The 21229-nt window shown below is 42.5% G+C and overlaps 1 protein-coding gene across 1 annotated transcript in view; it reads left to right on the top strand.

Annotated features, from left to right (window-relative positions):
* The window catches only part of LOC133000554 (plexin-A1-like), a 147976-nt gene that overhangs the window by 33952 nt on the left and 92795 nt on the right, over positions 1-21229 (top strand). Inside the window, exon 3 of the mRNA XM_061070499.1 lies at positions 16952-17092. Within this exon, the coding sequence (XP_060926482.1) occupies positions 16952-17092 (141 nt within the window). The remainder of the gene's footprint in view (positions 1-16951; positions 17093-21229) is intronic.

Here is a 21229-nt window from a genome sequence, read left to right on the forward strand (position 1 = left end):
CCACGTGTGGTTACCCTTTAAGGAATCTATTAGTGTGCGTTTTCTCGTTGTAGTTTCATAACATGTGTATTTGTGTGTGAGTCAGGAGAAAGGGACACTGAGAGACATACATGCTGGTCCTGGTGTGTCATTATGTGTTTTCTTTCCTCTGTACCTAATGTGTGTGTCAGTTCAATACCAGTGTAATGCTCTTTGATTTTTATTTAATCTACCCATATAAATTACACATTGTATGGTATCAACACAGACTGTGCGCAAGAGCGAATATTTAATTTCTCCGTAGCTTCAAGTCAAGTAAGCACAGCTGGAAAAGAGTCATTAGAGTGTGTGTGTGAATGTGTGTGTGCCTGTGTGTCACTGTGTAATTAACTCCACCTCCAATCACGCTGCATCTCTTTGATTGCATGTTAGTGTAATTGTCTTTGTGTGAGTGTTTGTGCGTGAGAAAGTAATCCAGGACGAAGGATTTCCTCCGTTTTCTGTATGGACAACTTCCTCTGCTCATACACACTTCCTGTCTTTTTGTGTTGGGCAGTGGGAGAGTCAGGGGGGAGTGAAAGGGCACGATAAGCTGGCACATGTTCGTATGTGTGTGTCTGTGTGTGTGTGTGTTAGCGCCAGGCCGATATGGATTTTGGGCAGCTGATACCCATAAAGTAAGTTGATACATATACAAAACTACAGACATATTGCTGAATAAATGTTATTGAGGCTTTATAATTTACACTTTAACCATACACTTTATTATAAATAAATATAAATACAACAAGAACCATAATTTCAACGTGTGTGTGTGTGTGCGTGCGTGTGTGTGTGTGTGCGTGCGTGCGTGCGTGTGCGTGCGTGCGTGCGTGCGTGTGCGTGTGCGTGTGCGTTAGACTGGGAGAGTCAGAAAGAAGGAGGCACAACAAAGAGCACTTCTATAAAAAGCAATCTTGTGACAGTCCAGTGCACTCAGCTGACTGTCTGGAAACGTTGCCGTGCTTTCTTCTCCGCTCTCGCCCATTTTGGTCCGAGGAAAGTCTTCTCACCAGTTGAAGCGTTTTCCCTGTGTATGTTAAGGAGGTTGCGCACATTAACTCCCATTTTCACTCACTTCCACTTTTTTGTTTCAGCGTTATTTTCAGTACAGTGCCTTCAGGAAGGAGAACGAGAGAGCTGGTTAGAAAGCAGCCTGAAAAGAAAGAGGATAGGGAGATTTAATGCTCAGTGGCATGTGTCACAGGCTGCTTTGTCAGGGACACACACATAAACACTGGAGGCGTTTCCTCAGATGCTGATGGTGGCGCACAGTATCCTGATGCCTTTGCCATTTCTTATCAAGCGCTGCTGTTCACACTGCCACCAAGTGTGCATGTGTCAGAATATATTATATTTGATTTGCTGATATATATTCTTACATTTATTAGCCAAGTGGTGTTTTCATATTTATTTTATGCGAACAAGCAGATCATATAACTCAACTATGATATATTTGGACAACCTGCATAAAAAAAAAAACTTCTCTGCTACAAGTTTATTTTCTTATGAAATGATCTTTTAACTCCCAGGACACCATTTTAGTAGTAACCTTTTCACAATTGTAAGATCGGTGAGTGCACATCAAATCTATGAGATGGTCATGGCTGTGTCCTCAGGGGAAGAGAGGATGATATTGCTCATTTGAACTTTTCATTGAACTACCAAACTTTCAAAACAAAGCAACAAAACATTAGAACACGATAACAGAAAAACCTCCTCTCTGGTAAATAAGTCAGTGTATGTACAGTATGTGGGTGAAACTCCAAATCATACTCTGCATCTACAGAGTTTTTAAGGTCTGTTTGACACATTTATTCAACCATGCACGTCCAACATGTGCAGCCCAAACATTTTTGACTGACCTGTTTTGATCATGTTGGCTCAAATGCCAAATGTCTCACATAAACTCAACTGTCCATGAGTCCAAATCTTGTCAGTTTTAGTGAGTGTCAGAAACTCAAATGATCACAAACTGTCTCAGGACAAAGTTCTAAGGTGTGAGTGTATTTGAGAACCAGTATTTCCCCAGTCACTTTATGGTTTTTGGTTAGATTTTTCTCAGTTCAAGTTGACCATCACTCATCACGACGCTGATGAGACTGGCAGACTCACCAGTTGGAGGGAAAGAGGAAAACAGAGCAGATTACAAATTTGTCTGTATGTCACTTCTTCCTTCCTGTTTCTGTTCCTGTTCCTGGCTCAGCTCAGATGCATCCCGACTCTGTTCCCTGTTAAAACTGTTAAAACTGACTCATTTCCGCCATCTCCATGTCCCATATTCATCATCTGCTGTTGTTGTATTTCCATAACCAGCCCCCGCTCCCCCTTGCTGACATAGAGGAATGAGTGTTGACCCGGCTGGCCACCACTTCAGACAAACTCTCCCTGTGTTTACATTCATCTCTATCCCTCACTCAAACAGCCAAACCAACCACACACACACATTATCTGTAGTAATTGGCAGCAAGCAGCCTCTTATTTCATAAGGTCTCAAACTCATTACCTAGCCTCTTATTTTCTTCATCTTCTTTCCTTTCTGGGTCTCTGTGTTTCTCTCTGTCCATCTTTTTTTCCCAACTTTGCCCTTCTCAGTGTTTGTACTTGGAGCCTGTGGGACTGCTCTCAAGTTCAGCCCTTTCAACACATTACAACATAACATTGTAATTACAGTTTCATGTACTGCAAATCATGTAAACACAGACTCTCCATTTGGGAAACAAACTGTTGAAAACAAAAGACTCACACAAACTTACAAAGTTAGCAAAAACAAACATTGTTTTCTTTCTATTGTCCTTTTTTGATTTGAATGTTCCCAAACTTGCTTGTGCTAATTGTGCGACTGCCACACAGCCCAGGAAGAAATCAGGCACACACAGAGACATGCAGCAAGTCCTCTACAGCGTCTAATTGTCAGTATTGACAGGAATGTGGGGGAACGTGGGTGGGCCATATCATCTGGATGGCTTTGGGTGTCAACCAGAGCCATCCCTACCTCCTCCCCAGAGAACAGCCATTGGTCGGGTCCTATGTTGCCATGGCTACAGTCCAAACCAGAGGCAGGGCATCTGTCCTCCACCTGGTTTTACCAGCTGCTCAGACATGGCTGCGATGGCAGGAGTGAGTGAGTGAGTGAGTGAGTGAGTGAGTGAGTGAGTGAGTGAGTGAGTGTGTGTGTGTGTGTGTGTGTGTGTGTGTGTGTGTGAGTGAGTGTGTGTGCTCTAGCTGAGGCACTTTGTGGTTTGTATTGCTGTAAGTTTAAACATACACTACACCTCCTCAGCCATAGTGTCTCTCTGCTTGTGCTGTCTTTGACCCCCTGCAGTTACATAAGACAATGTAAAGTGGCTCTAGTGGAGCAGAAGAGATATTATTAAACGTTATGTGAGAGCCGCACGCCAGGCTCGCAGCCCACATATAGATGCTCAGCTGGGCCCAGCGGCTAGAAAGCTGTAGCCACTTCCTGTTTCATTGTATCCGCCATCGCTTTTCATCGACGGTAATGTGCTGGATGAATGATTTATTAGCCCTGAGCTCCTTAAATCACTTTCTGGTTCAGTGTATTAACCTCGGAAGGGAGACGAGACATACATTTGTACTTATTAAAACCCCTAATGATAATCCCTCCTGCAAACAGGTACTGTAGATTCAGTCTTTGGTTTGGGCCTAACTTTCTGAGAGGGACAAAGTCAAAAACTTCTTTCTGTAGCAATTGGTGGACAGGAGAGTAAACCTTCTTCTACATCTTACATTTAAAACGCATCATATTTTCTACCATTTTGTTTAAAACGTCAGGGCTGTGTTGTTATATGGACTGGTTTGTTTGGAAACAATATCACAGTCACCTATTTTCGCGCCTATTTAAGGTAAGGGTTAAAACACCCTTTTTAAACTAAAACGTAGTTGTGTGGATGTAGCCTAAATTAAGTTAAAAATAACAGCCATATCCTTGTTTAAAATGTGTCAGCTGCTAATCATTACACACCAGTTCATGGCAGTCTTCTTTTTTAATATATATATATATATATATATATAAAAATGCAGTATTTGTTAAATTAATGTCTTATATTAAAGACTACTTTAACTTAGTTACTTCACAGCTTCTTACACTTTATTTCCCTCTTTGGTCTTATGACTCCTCTGTTGCTGTCAGTTTGAACTTTTGCACCATAAATGACCTATTAGCCACAAGAGATGCTGAATTAGCTCATTCAAATTCATAATACCCATAAAAGAGAAGGTCAAATATTGAGAAATCACAATATTTTGAAGTTTTCAAAATCTTTAAAAAAGGTGCTGATGGTTGAGGAAAAAGAGTTAAAAAAATGTTCCTCATTTTCTTTTTGCATCGGCATCTTTTAATGAATAACATCATGACTGCCAGGGATTATCTAGGTCATAACTCTGAGTGTGTGTGCGTGCACATCTGCTAAATGTCACCATGTATTCTCCATAGCCGTCCTTTTCTTTCAGCACACACACACACACGCATACACACCAGAGTGTATTTCAACGGGGTCCAGTTAGAACTGTGTGGTCTCTTATTCCCTGTCCTCCCTGTGGAGGACTTAAGCAGCTCGATGTCTCTTTCTCATCCTTCAGTTGTACTGGACCTCAGTCCTTTCCACTTCGCCTCTGTGTGTGTCTCTCTCTCTCACGCACACACACACACACACACACACACACACACACACACACACACACACACACACACACACACACACACACACACACACACACACACACACACACACACACACACATACACATACACATACACACACACACATACACACTTTCCGCCCTCTCTGTCCAGTCCAGTCCTTTGGCTCGCGAATCAGTCATAGCTCGTTTTGTATTTGGTGGGCAGCAGCCAAGACCGCCCCTGTGGACCATTACAGCACACTAGGAGAGCGGATTGAGCCGGCAGAGAATATGGCAGAGAGATGGAATGAGATATAACAAATGTAAAGTGGGGACAAATACTGAATGAAAAGAGCTGAAGCAATGGAGGAAAAAGTGTTGAAATAGTGAAGGGTAGGTGTGATCGCCTCATTGATCTGACTCTCACTTGTGTTCCTGTCAGTGGCAATCGTCCCACTTTTCTCCTTCTCCTCTACTCCTCCGGTTTCAGAGGTGGCACCAGGCCCGACCACAAGCCTGGGACTTTCCTCTGGCTTCTCACCAGAGAAAAGTTAGCTATCCAAGGGGAAAAAGCGGGTGGCTTCACCTGGGGAAGGACAGAAAGCTGGGCGAGGAAATGAAAACGGTTAAATTTTCTCTTACCATAATGCCTTCTCAGAGTTTTGGTTTCAGGCAGGAACTGATGTTGTATTTGCTTGGGTTGAGAGAGAGAATGGGTGCCTTGCACGGAAGAAAGAGAGACATTCCACAGCTATGTTATCTATTGGGTGCATATGCGTATACAAATATTAAATTCTGCCATAAAATACTAAAAGCTACACCTCACCACTCCTGGTGGATTTTCCATCTTTGAAGATGATATATTGCCCCAAATATGCACTTGCTCAAGTTGCCTCATTTACAGTTTTAGTTTCTAAACCTTTACACACCCTGTGTGATCACCAGCCAGATTCAAACAGCTCTATAACCTCAACCATTACGGCATCTCTCTTCCAGTCGAAGTTATATTTAGCCCCATGCCAAGAAAAACAAGAGTTCAGCCTCATGGACAAACACAAATAGAGTCCAGCTGTGTCAAGCTATAGTTGCAGAAACCCCACCAGACACACATATCACACACCACATTATCATGAGAATTCAAAAGCAACACACACATTTAGCTGTTTTTGACTCAAACCCAAAGTTCATTTTTCCCAGTGTGTTTTTTCTGCCCCACTGACACTGTCCTTTGTCCTTTTTTGCATGTGGTGGAACTAAACCGTTTTGCCACAGACTTGTATTCATTACTTGAGACTTAACCGAACACAAAATTTCCCTCAACCGTAAATATGCTTTTACTTAATTGGGGACATAGGTTTTGTCCCTATCAACTCTTCTCCACTCCAATGTCTTTCTTGTTCCCATTTATATATACGAGTGTGTTGGCGGACACATTTAGACTGATGTACATGTCCACATAAGTAACATGTTTTCAATCACACAGAGGCATCCAAATAGTCACAGACACACAAAGCAGTTGATAAGGCTATATAATAATCTGTTAAGGGGCTGGATCAGGGCAGTCATTCCAGGAATGTGCCTCCTCCTCTCCTCTACAGAAACCAGGAGCAACACACGCACACGCACACAGATAACCCTCACACGCAATACCTTTCCCTTAGTGTGCACTTTTGACCTCCCTCTACAATGTTAAACAGACACTGAAAAACAGGTCAGTCATGTGGGTAGAACTACTTTTAAGATGAAAAATCCCACATTAGTTGATCAATGTGTTTATATTTTAAATAACTTAACTGAAATATCTAGCCCCAAAAAGTTACATATTTACTTTCCACTAGAAAAATATTTGTTTGTGTGTCTTATGGTGCCTTGGTTTGTCTTACTGGAATACTAAACTCAAAGGACCACGTTCTGAATAGTATACCATGCAAGCAGACTGCCACTCACTGATTAAACACACACACACACACACACACACACACACACACACACACACACACACACACACACACACACACACACACACACACACACACACACACACACACACACACACCCACGCACACACACAAATACAGAGGCAATCACACAAGCCCAACTGCTGCTGTAAATCGCTCTAAACCACGCTATAAAAACTCATTTTAAACACCATCTGCATTCCTCATTCTTTATAACCGCCAGACGCTGTGTGTGTGTGTGTGTGTGCCGCACACGCATGTGTGTTCTTTCATTACTCCCCTCCCCCCCAAATCTCCTCATTCAAGCCACTAAAGCTTGCCATTGTCACAGGTGACCTCATTTTAAATTTGTCTGTGTAACCAGCTGATGATGTTGCTGGTTTCTGCTCTTGTTTACATCAACTTCTCTTTTTCCGCTCTTCCTCAGTAGTGTTTTTCTGTCATGGATGTTTGTGGTGTGAGCAAGAGCTGACTAAGGTTTTTAGTTTGTTGTTCTGTTTTGGAAAAGAGGAGAGGAAGATTCAGTTTGAAGACTGGGCGAGGACTTGACAAAAAGAGGAGGATAAAGGGGAGACGGAAAGTGTTGGAACAAAAATAAAGGGGAGGGGGGAATTGGAGGGGTGGGGGTGTGAAATTATTTGAACTGTGGGGTAGATAGAGAAATTAAAGAGGTTGAGGCAAGGCAGGTATTTGTGGCCAGGATTGGTTTGGCACACATTTCACTGAGGTGTGGTTTTGGCCTGTCTCCCATTAGCCTCTTGTGTTACATCCATTACAAACATCTGCACACACATGGCACACACACACAAGCGCACACTCTTACATGACAGCACAGTCAAAACAGACCCAAATCTTAACCACCATAGAATTCCTCCGCCATAATTCTGTTCCTTCCCAAGAAAGATGGGAATCACTCATCTCTTCCTCCCATCGCTCCTTTCTTTCTCTCTCTGCCTAAAAGATGCTATTAGAGGCACCAGTGGCCATGTAATCACTGTGGCTCTCCCACAGGAAGACTCACTCACGTGCACACACACACATACACACCTACCTTGGTAATTACAGCGGAAGATGAGATGCTAGTCGCTGTAATCCCAGCGAAGAGCTGATCTAGTCAGTAGATGGCGGGTCAAGCGGCACTGCATAGTGTCACATCAGGAGAAGGAGTGTGTGTGTGTGTGTGTGTGTGTGTGTGTATTTGTGTGTTTGTTCTATTCATCTTTTTTTTTTCAAGCTATTAATTGATGCCTTTTCAGTGTGACTGATTTAAATTAACTCCATGCACACAATCGCACACTCGCTTGTATTCAATGCACGCAAGCACTCTGCTACACATGCAAATTGATAGACTGTCTCACACACTTTGTATGCAGACACACTTCATACAAACCCAACCTCCCCCACAACACACACACACACACACACACACACCCACACACACGCACGCGCACAAACACACACACACTCAGACACACACACACACACACACGCTCAATACAAACACTCGACTCCCCAGCCGATCTCTTCCTGTGTTTGTATGTGCTCCACTTCTCTGTTCAAAGCCACATACACACGCTGTATACGATAGCATCTGTCCCCCCTCATTGCATCCAGCACTCTACCCAGTCTTTGTTTAGTTTGCCACCTTCCTGTGTCTGATAAGACTTGCAGCTTGTTAGCAGGGCTCTCACTCTTTCTCTGTGGCTCGGTTGGTAAGCAGTGGTTCACAGATGCCAGTGCCACTGCTGGAATCATGTCTCATATGCATGCACCCATTACTGCATGTATATTAAATGTAATCTTTAAATGTGCACACATTATGTCTTTAACATAAATATCCTCTCAGCACTCTTTGATTTAAATGTGTAATATTGTTTCGGTTGAGATCTCCCATAAGGGATTTGAGTTGCGTCTCAATGTAGGAGGAGGTCTTTTCTCATTTGAATGGCGACACTAAAAAGGCATTCAATTGGAAAGCTCTATCTTCGAGTCTCATCTTATTGTGTATGATAATGTTGTGGTGCAATTTCTTCCCCCGTTTGCAAGACAGCTGATAAAATCAGTCATAGTAAAGCACCTCTCCAGTCGCAGTGCACTCGCAGCCCTGTGTGTGCGAGTGTGTAACTGCATGCATATGATTGAGTTAGTGTGATTTAGTGATGGTCGGAAGATGAAATGCCTCTGCTGCGCTGTGTCTAGCGACTCGCAACACACACTTATCTGACAACCGCTAGCTAAAGGCATTTAATTTGGAGGTAGAGAGGAGGGAGGGAGGAAAGGTAGAGAGGAAGGAAAACAGAGGTGAATTTGTGAGGGATGAGCGAGAGAACCGGAGAGAAACTAATAGAGGAGAAGGCTGAGGATGGAAGAGACTGGTCGAGATAGAGGGATAGAGCTACGACGAGGTCTTTTAATTTCAACAGGAATGCGGATTAAAAGGCCTGAACAGTGATGAATAGGTTTAATTTGCGGCTCACTTTCTTCCACCATGTTTACATTTTATTGTACTCAAGCACAGGAACTGAGAGAATTCAATCACATGTGGTTCTGGGTTTGTTCCTTCTCTCTCCTCTTTGTTTTTTCGTGCCTCCTGTTCCTCCATAGCCTGTTACATATTTGTACGGCAATAGCTCTCTCTCTGTGTGTGTGTCTGTGTGTTTGTGTGTGTGTGTGTGTTTCAGAGTTTCTGACCTTTTGTAAGCTCTGCTGGTGAAAGGCCACAGGCTCACACATGAATAACCATGGTGTAGACATGCGGGTGAATACCAGAGCCAGACAATAAGAGATGGCATAGCAAGTAACCTGATATGACAGAATACGCTGGATTACGCAGCAGCAGTGACGAGTGCCTAATGTAAGCTTCAGGATGTTTGACAAACCTTTCAGGTGCAGCTTCAAAAAGCTGCGGTTTCACTTGTGTTGTAAGATGAATAGAGTGCTCAGGTAATCACATCCTGCTCTGGCCTAAATCAAATACTCGCCTCATAACCGATTTATTTGGAAAGTTAACTAAGTTGTAACAGATAAAGACAAGCAGCTTATCTCGTGCTTAAGAAAATAAAAAACAAAGGACCTTTTTTTTAACAACAAAAGTATTTGGATGATGATGATAAACGAGAGATGGACCCAAAACCAGAGGGTGTGTCCATTAGTGTCAGTAATGTGTGTGTGTGTGTGTGTGTGGTAGAATTTCTGGAGTGTGAGTGTGTGTGTGTTTTGTCTGAGAGCTGCTGGTAGTTTTGCCACATAACTAAATGAAGAGGAAAAAGAAGAACAACTTTGTCATTCCTTTGCTTTCTTTTCATTTTCTCCATCTAGGTAATTTAGCCCATTGAGTGCTTGCATATTACATTTTGTCTGAAAGCGACATCCAATTAGTGCTTTCAACATGTTTGAGGGCCCAACTGAGTGCAGCATCTTGCCCAAGGACACTTCGGCATGGGCTAGGATATTTCCACACACACACACACACACACACAAAAACATGATATGAAGAAGAAGAAAGCTGTGTTCCTTCCGTATACAGTCGAATTTCGTATAGCAGTGAAGATTTTTAAAATATAGTAAAAAAGAAGTTAATTTTCGATAAGTCAGTTAACATCAGCTATCCCTCCCAGACCTTAAAATAACCCACTCCAGACACACACTGTGTTTTGATAGCAGCTGCACGGACATTCCAGCGTGTGTATGTGTGTGAATGTGTTTGAGTCACGCCTCCTCCATCATTGTCACCATAGCTCTTTGTCTGTCTTGTTGCTGCTGAAGGAAAAAGCCTCTCGCTCTCTGACTGTCTGACCCACATATGGTAAAGGTTTACTCTGAGCCCTTCTATGTGGCGGCTGTGCGCGCTGTGCATGTGGACGTGTGAGGAGTTGGTAGTGGTCGGGGAATTTTCCCCCATAGATGTACCAGGGCGATCACTCACTCATGTGTGACGCCTCCATCTGCTCCCAGCTTCTAACCAAAACATACACACACACACACGACGACACACAGACACACACACACCACTTTTAAGCTATATGTTAAAAAAGGCTTATTTTCCCAGATGAAACGACTTATTCCATCAAAACTTTTTTCATATATCAAGGGAATGCTTTTCATACAAATTATTTATGGCAGCGATGTTGCAATAAAGAGTGTACCTCTGTTTACTGTGCTAGCGCTTCATGTTTGTTGTTTGAGTATAAGTTAAAGTTCTTAATGCTTCCTTAGTCGCCCCGTTTCCCTGCATTATTACTTGAAGTAACTGAAAATGGCCCAGCGGCCCTAAAACCTCACACAGACACATTAGGGCTGTGCGATATGACAATATATATCATGTGACGATAGAGAAACGGAGATTGTTCCTCAAATCACACTCTTTATGGCTATATTTTTCATCATATCAATGACAGTCTGTGTTCTTCCACACCTCAGAGGCAGGCGGGAAGGAAACATAAAGGAGACACAAACAAACATGGAGGGGAGTGAATGTGACCGGTAGGAGATGTGGCCATTTAGAGCAGGAGAATGACTCCACAAAGCCCAGGATCTTGTACATAAAACTGGGGCTACACCTGAAGCATTGACATGGTTTAGCTATGAACGTTTAACACAGACCAGACAGTCGTGCTTTTCAAAGTCCATCCAGAAAAATCCCAAACCACTAACCTTTTCAATCTATACAATAATCCTGTCACAGAGTACTGAGAGAGTCTTGGGATAACATCTGCAGAAGTATACTCAAGTGTTCAAAACAAACAAAACCGGACGTTGCAAGAGGCTTCTGCCTGCAGCACATCACACAGCTCTGTTTCAACTCACATCTGCAAGACCTGGCCCCAATTCACACTGTCGAGAAAAGGTATCAGCAACAAGTAACAATATGTATTGATATCTGACATCTATCAGAATATTCAGTTTTGGTCGTATTGCACAGCGCTTACAAAAACTCAGGAAGAGGGAAACGTGTTTGTTTCTTTTTTCTTTTAATGTTTCTAGTGGAAACCTGCTGCTGGAGAAGAATTGATGGATTCGTTTTGTGCCTGGCTGTGCTCAAGTTCTGCCAAGCCCACAGTGAGATAGGAGCTGAAGGATTTCAGGTCTTTATCTTGAACGGCCCTGATGCAGATAGAAAACACAGTTTAAAGAGGGACGGGCAGGATATGGGAGACGTTTACATGGAGCTGTCACTGGGGAGTCTCCACCGAGCCCAATGTAATGTGTTTGTGACTCTTTTGTGAGAAAGGGACAGAATTCAATTTGTGGATAAATTGGTCTTAAGTCATTCAGTTAATGTTTTATTTACCTTTCTTTGAATAGGGCTAAATAACAGCAGATTTTCATATCATTTTAATAACTTGTGATCCATTTTGTTTTAAGGGCTGAGGATCAGGGTTTATTTATTCTTGTCCTTCGCAACAACAGTTGAAAAAAAGAATCTAACCACATTATCCATTTAGTAGCTTTTCAGGACATGATCCTTGACAGCAAATGAAATGAAAACAGAGTGCAGAATCATGTAAGAGGGCTACTCTTCTGGTTGGTGCCTCCTGGACAAAGAGTAGATCACTGACAAAAAAAGAAGGTGATATTAACATTATCAAGATGTTGCATCCCTCAATATCTTCGAGCTTCAATCAAAACAGAAGTATTGTCGTCTGTTGTTTACTCCCAACAGTCCACTGACTACTGGACTACTTTTATCTCCTCTGTTCATCTGGCTGCTTTCTCTCATTTCATTTTGTTCTTAAGTGGGTCACAGAGAATCCCCCTCTTCAGCAGGACCTTGTTCACACACACTTGCACACTCACACGCACGCACACACACACTAGGGGTGGGGGGCCTCCACATCAAAGTCAGGAATGTGGGTCCTGTTTTGTTGTTTTGAATGGATAGGCCTACTTATGTCAAGTTCACCCCTCAATAAAGGAAGGGGGTGTGTGTTTCTACATGCTATAAGTGAGCCTATAGTTACATGAGCTGTGTGCTCATGCTGGTGTTGTGGCTCTGAATCAGACCAGTGAGGACACCTGGACCATTCTGTTCTTTTCTATTCCACTTTAGTGTTTGAGGTTCCTACCTCTGTCTGTTTTCCTTCCCCTTCTATTCCCCCGGCATAATGCGGAGGAGATTGTGACCATTATGTAGATCTGTGCGTCTGTAATCATTTTATTTGTGGAGTAGAACTCTAAAACCCTTTGGAATTTTTTGTACAACTGAACAATCTTGTTAATCAGGTAGTGAAGTGGTGCCTTTTGATATATGGGTGCTTCAGCGAATGACGCATATTTGTCTACTCTTCCATCGCTGTCAACGTCTCTAAATCCTTCATCACACCCTTGTTTCCTTAACTTCTCAGTGTCCTCCTTGTTTGCTCCCCCTCTTCTCCTCTCGCAGTGCACCTTAGCTAAAGCAGACACATCATTGATGATCTCTCTGTTTCTGCCTCTCAGTTTCTCACCTTTATGCAAACAAGCTTTATAATTTGTCACTTGCGGCTCTGACAGGCATAATTTTCTGTCACGTGCCAGTGTCTTATCGCTCAACACTCTCACCCTCACTGCCAGCCCTCCCTATCACTTGCTGTAGCTATCCTGTGTGTGTATCAGAGATTACCAGGCCTGCCTGGCACAGATAAAACCTGGCATGTGTGGCTTTTGGGTGGATCGGCAGGTTGAGGGAGGTGTTAACGCTCAGAGAAGAGATTAAAAAAATGAATGTTGGATGTTGTCGGATGAGGGAAGGTAGTTGGGAATGTTGTGTGGTGATGGTGCGGTGTTGTTAGTTGTTCCTATACAGGGATTATTCAAGGTTACTGAAAATGAAGGAAATTGTAGGAAATTCAGCGATGGTAAGAAAATCCCAGGGGAGGTTGAGAAAAGGTTTTGAGTCGCTGCATTTACAACTGAAAGTGTTCTGCAACTTATTTTACCAATTTGCTGCTTTCAATTTTAGATTTCAGTGGGATTCAACTTCAAACCTTCAAAATCCCTTTTTTCCTCCAGTTTTCCTGAGCTAAAAGTAACTTTAACATTTCAGGACAGAATAACAATTTTAGGTCATGAAAACACACTGAGTAGTTGCTTTGTAAAGTTTGTTGTAGGGTTTTTAGAGACGACGCAAGAAATACAGAGAACAGTTTTTTTCACTGCTGTTCTTCATCTGCTGTTCTTTCCCTGTGGGTTTCACTCCTCATTATTATCCACTCTTACACTCTCTGCTTCCTTTTCCTTTCTCTCTCATTATATCTCTGTGTCCTTACTGAAGACAGTGGCTCTAATGTGTTTAGGATCTGTTAATGTTACATAATACATGTTGACCATCATCACTATGTGCATCCATCCATCAAGCACTTTGCTGAGAGTTGAGTTATACAAAGGAGACAGAAGCACCATCACTGACCATCGCATTGATTTCACACACACGTAGATATGTGTGCAACTATACTCACATAAACCTGTAAAAGTATATATATGTAATTAAATGTCTGAAAAATACATATTCCCGCATTTTACAGCACAAAAGATATTTGTAGAATGTGATAACTCACACATGTGCAGGCACACACACATCAAGCTCCTCTTACAGAAGCTGTAACAGCCCCCAACCCCCATTCCAATTTGCAGACACTCAGTTTGATTCAATTAGACAAACTTTGCATATGTATTTCATCCATCCATCCATTCATCAGTTCAGCGGATATATTCCTTTGCCCTTTGTTCACCCTCTGGTTTCCATATTCCCCGTCCAGTCTTCGCTGCAGCATCTGTGGAATGAATCGATTTGAGACGATTTATTACCTGTCGTTCTCACACGTCACCTGCACTCTCTCTCTCTTGCCCACTCTTTTCTTTTCCGTCTTTCTCACCTCTGTCACTCTCCCCGCTCATGTTTTTTCTCATACTTTTGAGTGAAACATTTAGAAATGAGAGAAGAGATGTTGTTAGATTTAGTGGTTGTGCTTCTGAAGTGATATTGGAATCAGTCATAGTCTGAGACAGTTGTTTGTCTGTTTTGGATTAAGCAGACTGGAAGATGCACAGGCACACAAACAAATGGATACAAATAGAAGATAAGAATACAGACAGGACTGGACTGGGGTATCTGGTCCAGAGATGGATGTGACATCCAACAAAAATAACAATTTTTTGTTGTTAATTTTTTTATAGGTTAAGAGAGAAAATGATCGCAGGAACCCACAGAATAAAGATATTCTTTCACCTCTGTGTGTGTTAGATAGCATTGTGTCTTATTCCATTTGTCTGTACTTAAAAACTGTAATGCTGTGTGTGTGTGTGTGTGTGTAGTGTGTAGTGTGTAGTGTGTAGTGTTTTCTGGATGCGAGCCATCCATGAATGAAATGTATCCTTTGTTTACTGACCCATTATCCAGATAATAACATCCATATTTCCTCTCATCTTCAGTGCTTCATCACAACCTTATGAGCGCTCTCTATCTCTCTCTTCTGCTCTCTCTCGCTCTCTCCTCTCTCTCTCCTCTCTCTCACACCGTGGTACACACACACACGCACACACTGGCAGTGAGAGATATTGGAATTGTTGCCCCTGGTTTCTTTTGGTGAGATTGTACATAAAGTCTTTCATCCGAAAGTGTGTGTGCTCAGCATCCACCCATGTGTTTCTCTTCCTGTCTTTGTGTGTGTGTGTGTGTGTGTGTGTGTGTGTGTGTGTGTGTGTGTGTGTGTGTGTGTGTGTGTGTGTGTGTGTGTGTGTGTGTGTGTGTGTGTGTGTGTGTGTGTGTGTGTGTGTGTGTGTGTGTGTGTGTGTGTGTGTGCACATGTACATATCTATCAAAGCATGTATTAGTGTACACAAAACTCTGTGTGTGTTTTCATCACATCATTTCTCATCTATATGGGTGCGATCATGTTTGTGTGAGTATATTTTACTTTGTGTGTCTGTGTGCATGTGTGTGTGTGTGTATGTGTGTGTGTGTTCAGTATCATTTCCCAGCTACTCATTGCCTGCTGTCCCCTCCTTGTCACTATGGGCTGATAGCAGCAGTCGACAAAGACCAGTAATGGAGAACTGATACCCCCAACCCCCCCTCTTTCACCCCCTGCCGTCGCTCTGTGCTTTTCATTTGCTGCCGAGATGAATTTGGCTCACAGCCATCCCAGCCAGAACAATCTCCTATCTTACATCTGAACCATTTCTTACCATATCTGGGCAAATTGTTCGCCAACCCTCACAAAGACATTTTTGAGCGTTTGCACGCCTGCTGGCTCGCTGCCAGATTACTGTTGTATTCATCTTCATGTGTATCAGGTGATTAAGTTTTCTTTAAAAAACTGAAGGAAAGTGGCTCCCTTTGATTCTTCCTGGGCATTATACAGGACGTCAATATTTTCACACAAATTGCTTTTTGTATTTATTTCAGTTAAGTTGTTTTCATTAATTCCTCCAAGCTGCTGAATAGAGCCGTCTTTTGTACAGGTGCAATAACACAAATAATCCAGTCAATAATGTTCCTTTTATGCACCTACCACTGTAATCATGTTCCCATTAATAATGATACTGAATTCAATACTGCTATTAACACAGCCGTTCAATTTAGGTGTTCACTTGGTCCTGTAGAATACACACACAACAAACAAAACAACAACAAACACAGCCCTTTTCAGAATAGTTTTTTATAACTCCACGCCGCCTACCACTATAATAATAACCACATGTTAGAGCTGAAGTCTAACAGCCTAATTCCTGCTGGGGCGACATGTGGATGGAGACTGCAGTGTTTAAACTTTGATTTTTCCCGGAAGAAAATGCTAGGATACTTTTTTGTTTGGATATTGCAAGAGGGATCTGAGATGGGAGAAAACAAAAAGATCAATATATATCAGTGTTTCATTGTCTCTTACATATACTAGCAGAAAGTTAGTGGAAATGATCTAGCATGGTGCTAGATGTACTACAAAAGTAACTGCCTTATTTTTATCTTTGTTTTACACTATATCATGACTGTCGTAAAGGAAGGAGTTATTATTCAGAGCTCAAACACTTCTGCCTGCAGCTGCTTCAAAGTAAAAGGCCTCCTTGCTTTGTCTTCTAGCTTTATGCATTTCTTTTTTTGAAAACTGTGAAAGCTTTTACTGTGAAGCAGTTGCTGGAAAGTTTTTTTCACAATAATAATTCAAATAAAGAATGGCTCTTCTACTGTACATTGTTTGCCTTCTACAAAAACAGTGCAAGGTTAGATAATGGCTGATTAAGAGTTGTTGGTTGGAAAGAATGTTTCCATATGTATTCATTTTAAACCACACTTATAAACAGGTTACGAACTTTACAGTGTTTTTCTAATGATGTTTTCCTGTGTTTCCCTCTAGATTCTGGTTAATTCTGTGAGCCCCAACCGTCCAGCAGTGCTGTATGAGAAGGTGACTGTAAGTGAGGGAGGAAGCCCCTTACTGAGAGACATGCTGTTCAGCCCGGACCTGCAGCACCTCTACACTCTGACTGACAGACAGGTGAGTTCACTGGTGGAGATTCTCAGGAAGATGAACAAATGATTAAACACATTCACTCTCAAGCTCAGATGCAGGCACCGAATGGCAGCTTGCAATCAAATACATCTGGCAAACACATACCCACAGTGTGTGTGCTGTAATGATCGGTATATGTTCTCTGTGTCGCCATCATTAGCCTCCATATCCAGCAGCATTCCTTAATGCACCACAGGTGACTGCACAGGGCTAACAATGCCTCGTTAACACACACGGCTCCAGTTACATATTCTATCTGTGTGTACCCACAAGTCAAGGCACACACACACACGCCCCCACACACACACACACACACGTGCACGCACACAAGCCAGTGTGCTGTATTGCGTGGTTGCAACAGTCATTTCCTCCACAGCAGTCTAGTACCAACTCTCCAGAGCAGACCTCACCCCAATTAGACGTTAGTCGCTGCATTTCTTCACCCTCCTACCCACTGAACAATCACAACACAACTCATCAGCCCTGAATGCAATTACACAGGGAGTGTTATAAGTCACACGTGGTCTTTGCGTGCGTGTGTAAGGTTGTACTGTACTTCTTTCTGTGTGAGGACCACATTGGCATTACGATAAATCTGTGGTTTTAGGGTTCAGGTTAGGATAAGGTTTAGGTTAATGTTGGGATAATGGTTGGAGTTACGCAATTAGTTGTGATGGTTAAGGTTAGGTTAAGGGACCAGGGAATGCCAATGAGTGTCCTCACAAAGTGTGTGTGTGTGTGTGTGTGTGTGTGTGTGTGTGTGTGTGTGTGTGTGTGTGTGTGTGTGTGTGTGTGTGTGTGTGTGTGTGTGTGTGTGTGTGTGTGTGTGTGTGTGTGTGTGTGTGTGTGTGTGTGTGTGTGTGTGTGTGTGTGTGTGTGTGTGAGTCCGTCCGTGTGTCCGTGTGCGCGCCTGTGGTCATTACCAGCCCCACCGCTGGCGAGAGCTGTGTCTACTTTGATGGTGAGACAAGGAAAGGGGAAGGGGAAGGGGAGGGGGTGGGGGAGAACGTGTGGCATCTCTGTTGCTCCCCAGGCCCAGCTGCTCCCCTCGTTTTTCTGTCTCATTAGTGTGGTGAGTGAAGGAAGCAGAGATGGAGGGAGGGGAGGAAAGGGAAAGTAGGGCTGTACATGATGTGAATATGTCTGTATTTAATATATCTAAAATGGGCTTTGGCAAAAGGCTGTCTGATTAAAACCGGTGAGATACAGTGTGTGTGTCTGTTTAGGGAAAGGTATCTGAGGCCAGATTCTGTAGCCTGATTTAAAAAGAAAAAAAGCCTGTCCATAAAATTATTCTTTTTTTTTCCGCTAAAGGCCAGTGGTTAATGACTGAAGCTGCAGTAATTAAAGCTAATCTGTCATATCCAAATAAAATACTGTCTACTCTTGTACTTACAATTATAGCAGGGTAGTGTTTAAAATGGTTCAAGACAGGTGCCAATATGCCTGAATTTCACACAATCCAACAAAAACACGCTCAGTCTGAAATCTCAGTCCAGTCCTGTTTATGGAGCCGATAAAGAAATTCAGTCAGTTTTTCATACCTAATTTTTTACTTATGACATAATGGGGTATGATAGCCAGGACTCCTTGTTGCTGAAGAGATGTTCTGGGCTGCATGGGAAAAAACTGTGTAGTAAAAGTAGGTTTCTCTCCATCTCAGTTGAGTGGATTCATGTCTACTTACACAGCCCATGATCGGATACAGAAAAAATACGATTTGTAATGATTCAGCTCTGAGTTGAAGTGTGACTGATAGAAATCAATTATTTCTGATCATAAAATTTCGAATGATGTCCTCGACCAAATTACTGAATGATAAACGTTTTTTTTGTGCCTATTAGGTCAGAAGGGAAATTGACAGGAGTTGAGCTTCTACAGAATTAATTTTAGCTGCTAATACAAGCATTTCTTACCTTGTGTTGGATTAGAAACAAGGTAAGAGATGGAGCCTGCACAGATTTACAATTGTACATCGTTCAGTTTGCTTTTAGTGTTGGGACCATGTGGATCACTCAAATCAGGGTTTGCGATTTGGAAAAACACATAGAGGCGCACACCAAGAAATAGGTTTCATATAATATGTGGTGAAACAGCTGGTGTTAGTGTTTGTGTTAGCGTGTCTTTGTGGCTTGGTGGCCTGCTCCACTTTATCTTGGCTGTTAGAGCAGTTAAGGGCACGAGGGACACACAGACACACACATACACACAGTTCTACTTTTTCACACAAGTGCAAGACAGGAACATCAGTCAGGCTCACACACTGTATGTACACGCACACACAAACACGCAGCCATACCACAAATTTACACCCTAGGACGGCCTGTCTCTATCCACCACATGCCCCATTTCTACAGACCTCCCCTCATGCTTGTCACACACACACACACACACACACACACACAGACACACACACACACACACACACACACACACACACACACATGCACACACACACCTTCATCTCTGCTTGATCCCCATTAATGGTTAGCAGGATTGGGTTAAGCAGAATGGGGGGCTGCGGTTGCAAGACCTCGTAGCTAAACCCCCTTTCCAGCACTAATGAATAGAGGGGGCCATTCCCTTCTCTCGCTCCCCGTCCTGCCCTCATCTTTATCCTCTGCCCTCCTTCTATATTGCTGCGCACCCCATCCCTGCTTCTATAAATCCGGGCATCGGCTGCCACACACATGCACATACACACTCCCATGTTTTCATCTAAGCCCAAATTGAGTCCTCCCCTCTCAACTGCCTTCTACTGATCCCATTCCCATGTTTTAATTATCTCCCTATCGCTGCTGCACCCCCCACTTTCTCTCTTTTTTCTCATACACACACACACTCTCTTTGTCAACCGCGGAGGTTGAAAATTCTGGAATTGAGAGAGGGATGGATAGATGGAGGGAAGACTGAGGTATTGATGGATGATGGTTGGTAGCTAGTTTCCAGTTAAATGAGGATGGTAGAGTACCACACCCTCACACGCATACACACATTGACTCGCAGGATGAGACCATGCCTGTATGTATCGTGAGTAAATAGGGACAAAAAGCATGGTAACATTCCTCATGCAAGCTTACTTACTAGTGTGTGTGTGTGTGTGTGTGCATGTTTGTGTTTGCGCACGTATGTGTGTGCGTGTGGGGCTAGTTGCCTGCGGGGGTTCCTCTGACAAGCCAAGCACATTAAGGTGTCACTGGACATATCCACTGATGCGTTGCCCATGACAAGTCCTCCCTTCTACCCCTACACACGCAGACGCAAACACACGCACACACATATCGGCACATGCACGCCATGAAGGCCCAGGCTGTGAGTCAGAGTAAGGGGCGAGGCCGAGTGATTTATGACTCGCGCTGTTCCAGCTATATTCATCACTGTCATTATTATCAATGGAGGATATGACAGCAGGAGAGGACCTGCTGCGTGTGTGTGTGTTTAAAGCATGTGTATGTTTAATGAGAGTGTTGTTACTGGCAAATTAAGTTTATCTTTGACTGCAGTCGATGTTGAATCGATTTGTGCCCATTACTGTGTGTTTGATTTGACATGTTGCTGGTTATTTGACTCAGTTTGAGCAAACATCGATGTCTGTATTAGGTAAAGGTCCGCTTCTCCTGCCATTTAGAAATATTGACCTTATCGAAAAGGTTCCATTCATTCACTACCAGGCTGTTCATATACACATATTGCCCATTATGTTGACACAATACCAAAAACATTTAAATTAAGATTTTAATCTTGTTGTGTTTTAATGTTAATGTAATTTTCATCTTTTTTCGTAAATTATACTTTATATAATGACCTATTCCCAGTAACTGTAGAATCTCCTCTTCTCATAGGCATGGAAAAAAGGTTATCAACACACAGTCATAGTTTTATTTCAAGAATTTAACACTGATGATAATAAATAATAAACTTTATAAAAAAAAAATGTCAAAATGCAGTTACAAGGTACTTACAAATTATTGTTAAGTAAACAATAGGAAACTATTAGAATTAGAATAAATATTTGATGATCACAGAGCATTAGAACAGAAATATATGAATACAAACGTGAAACATTATACAACTATAATAATCAACAAATCCAGATGAAAAACTTTGTGAGTTGCTGCTAGT

Source organism: Limanda limanda, chromosome 4 (genome assembly GCF_963576545.1).
Source record: "Limanda limanda chromosome 4, fLimLim1.1, whole genome shotgun sequence".
Taxonomy (NCBI): domain Eukaryota; kingdom Metazoa; phylum Chordata; class Actinopteri; order Pleuronectiformes; family Pleuronectidae; genus Limanda; species Limanda limanda.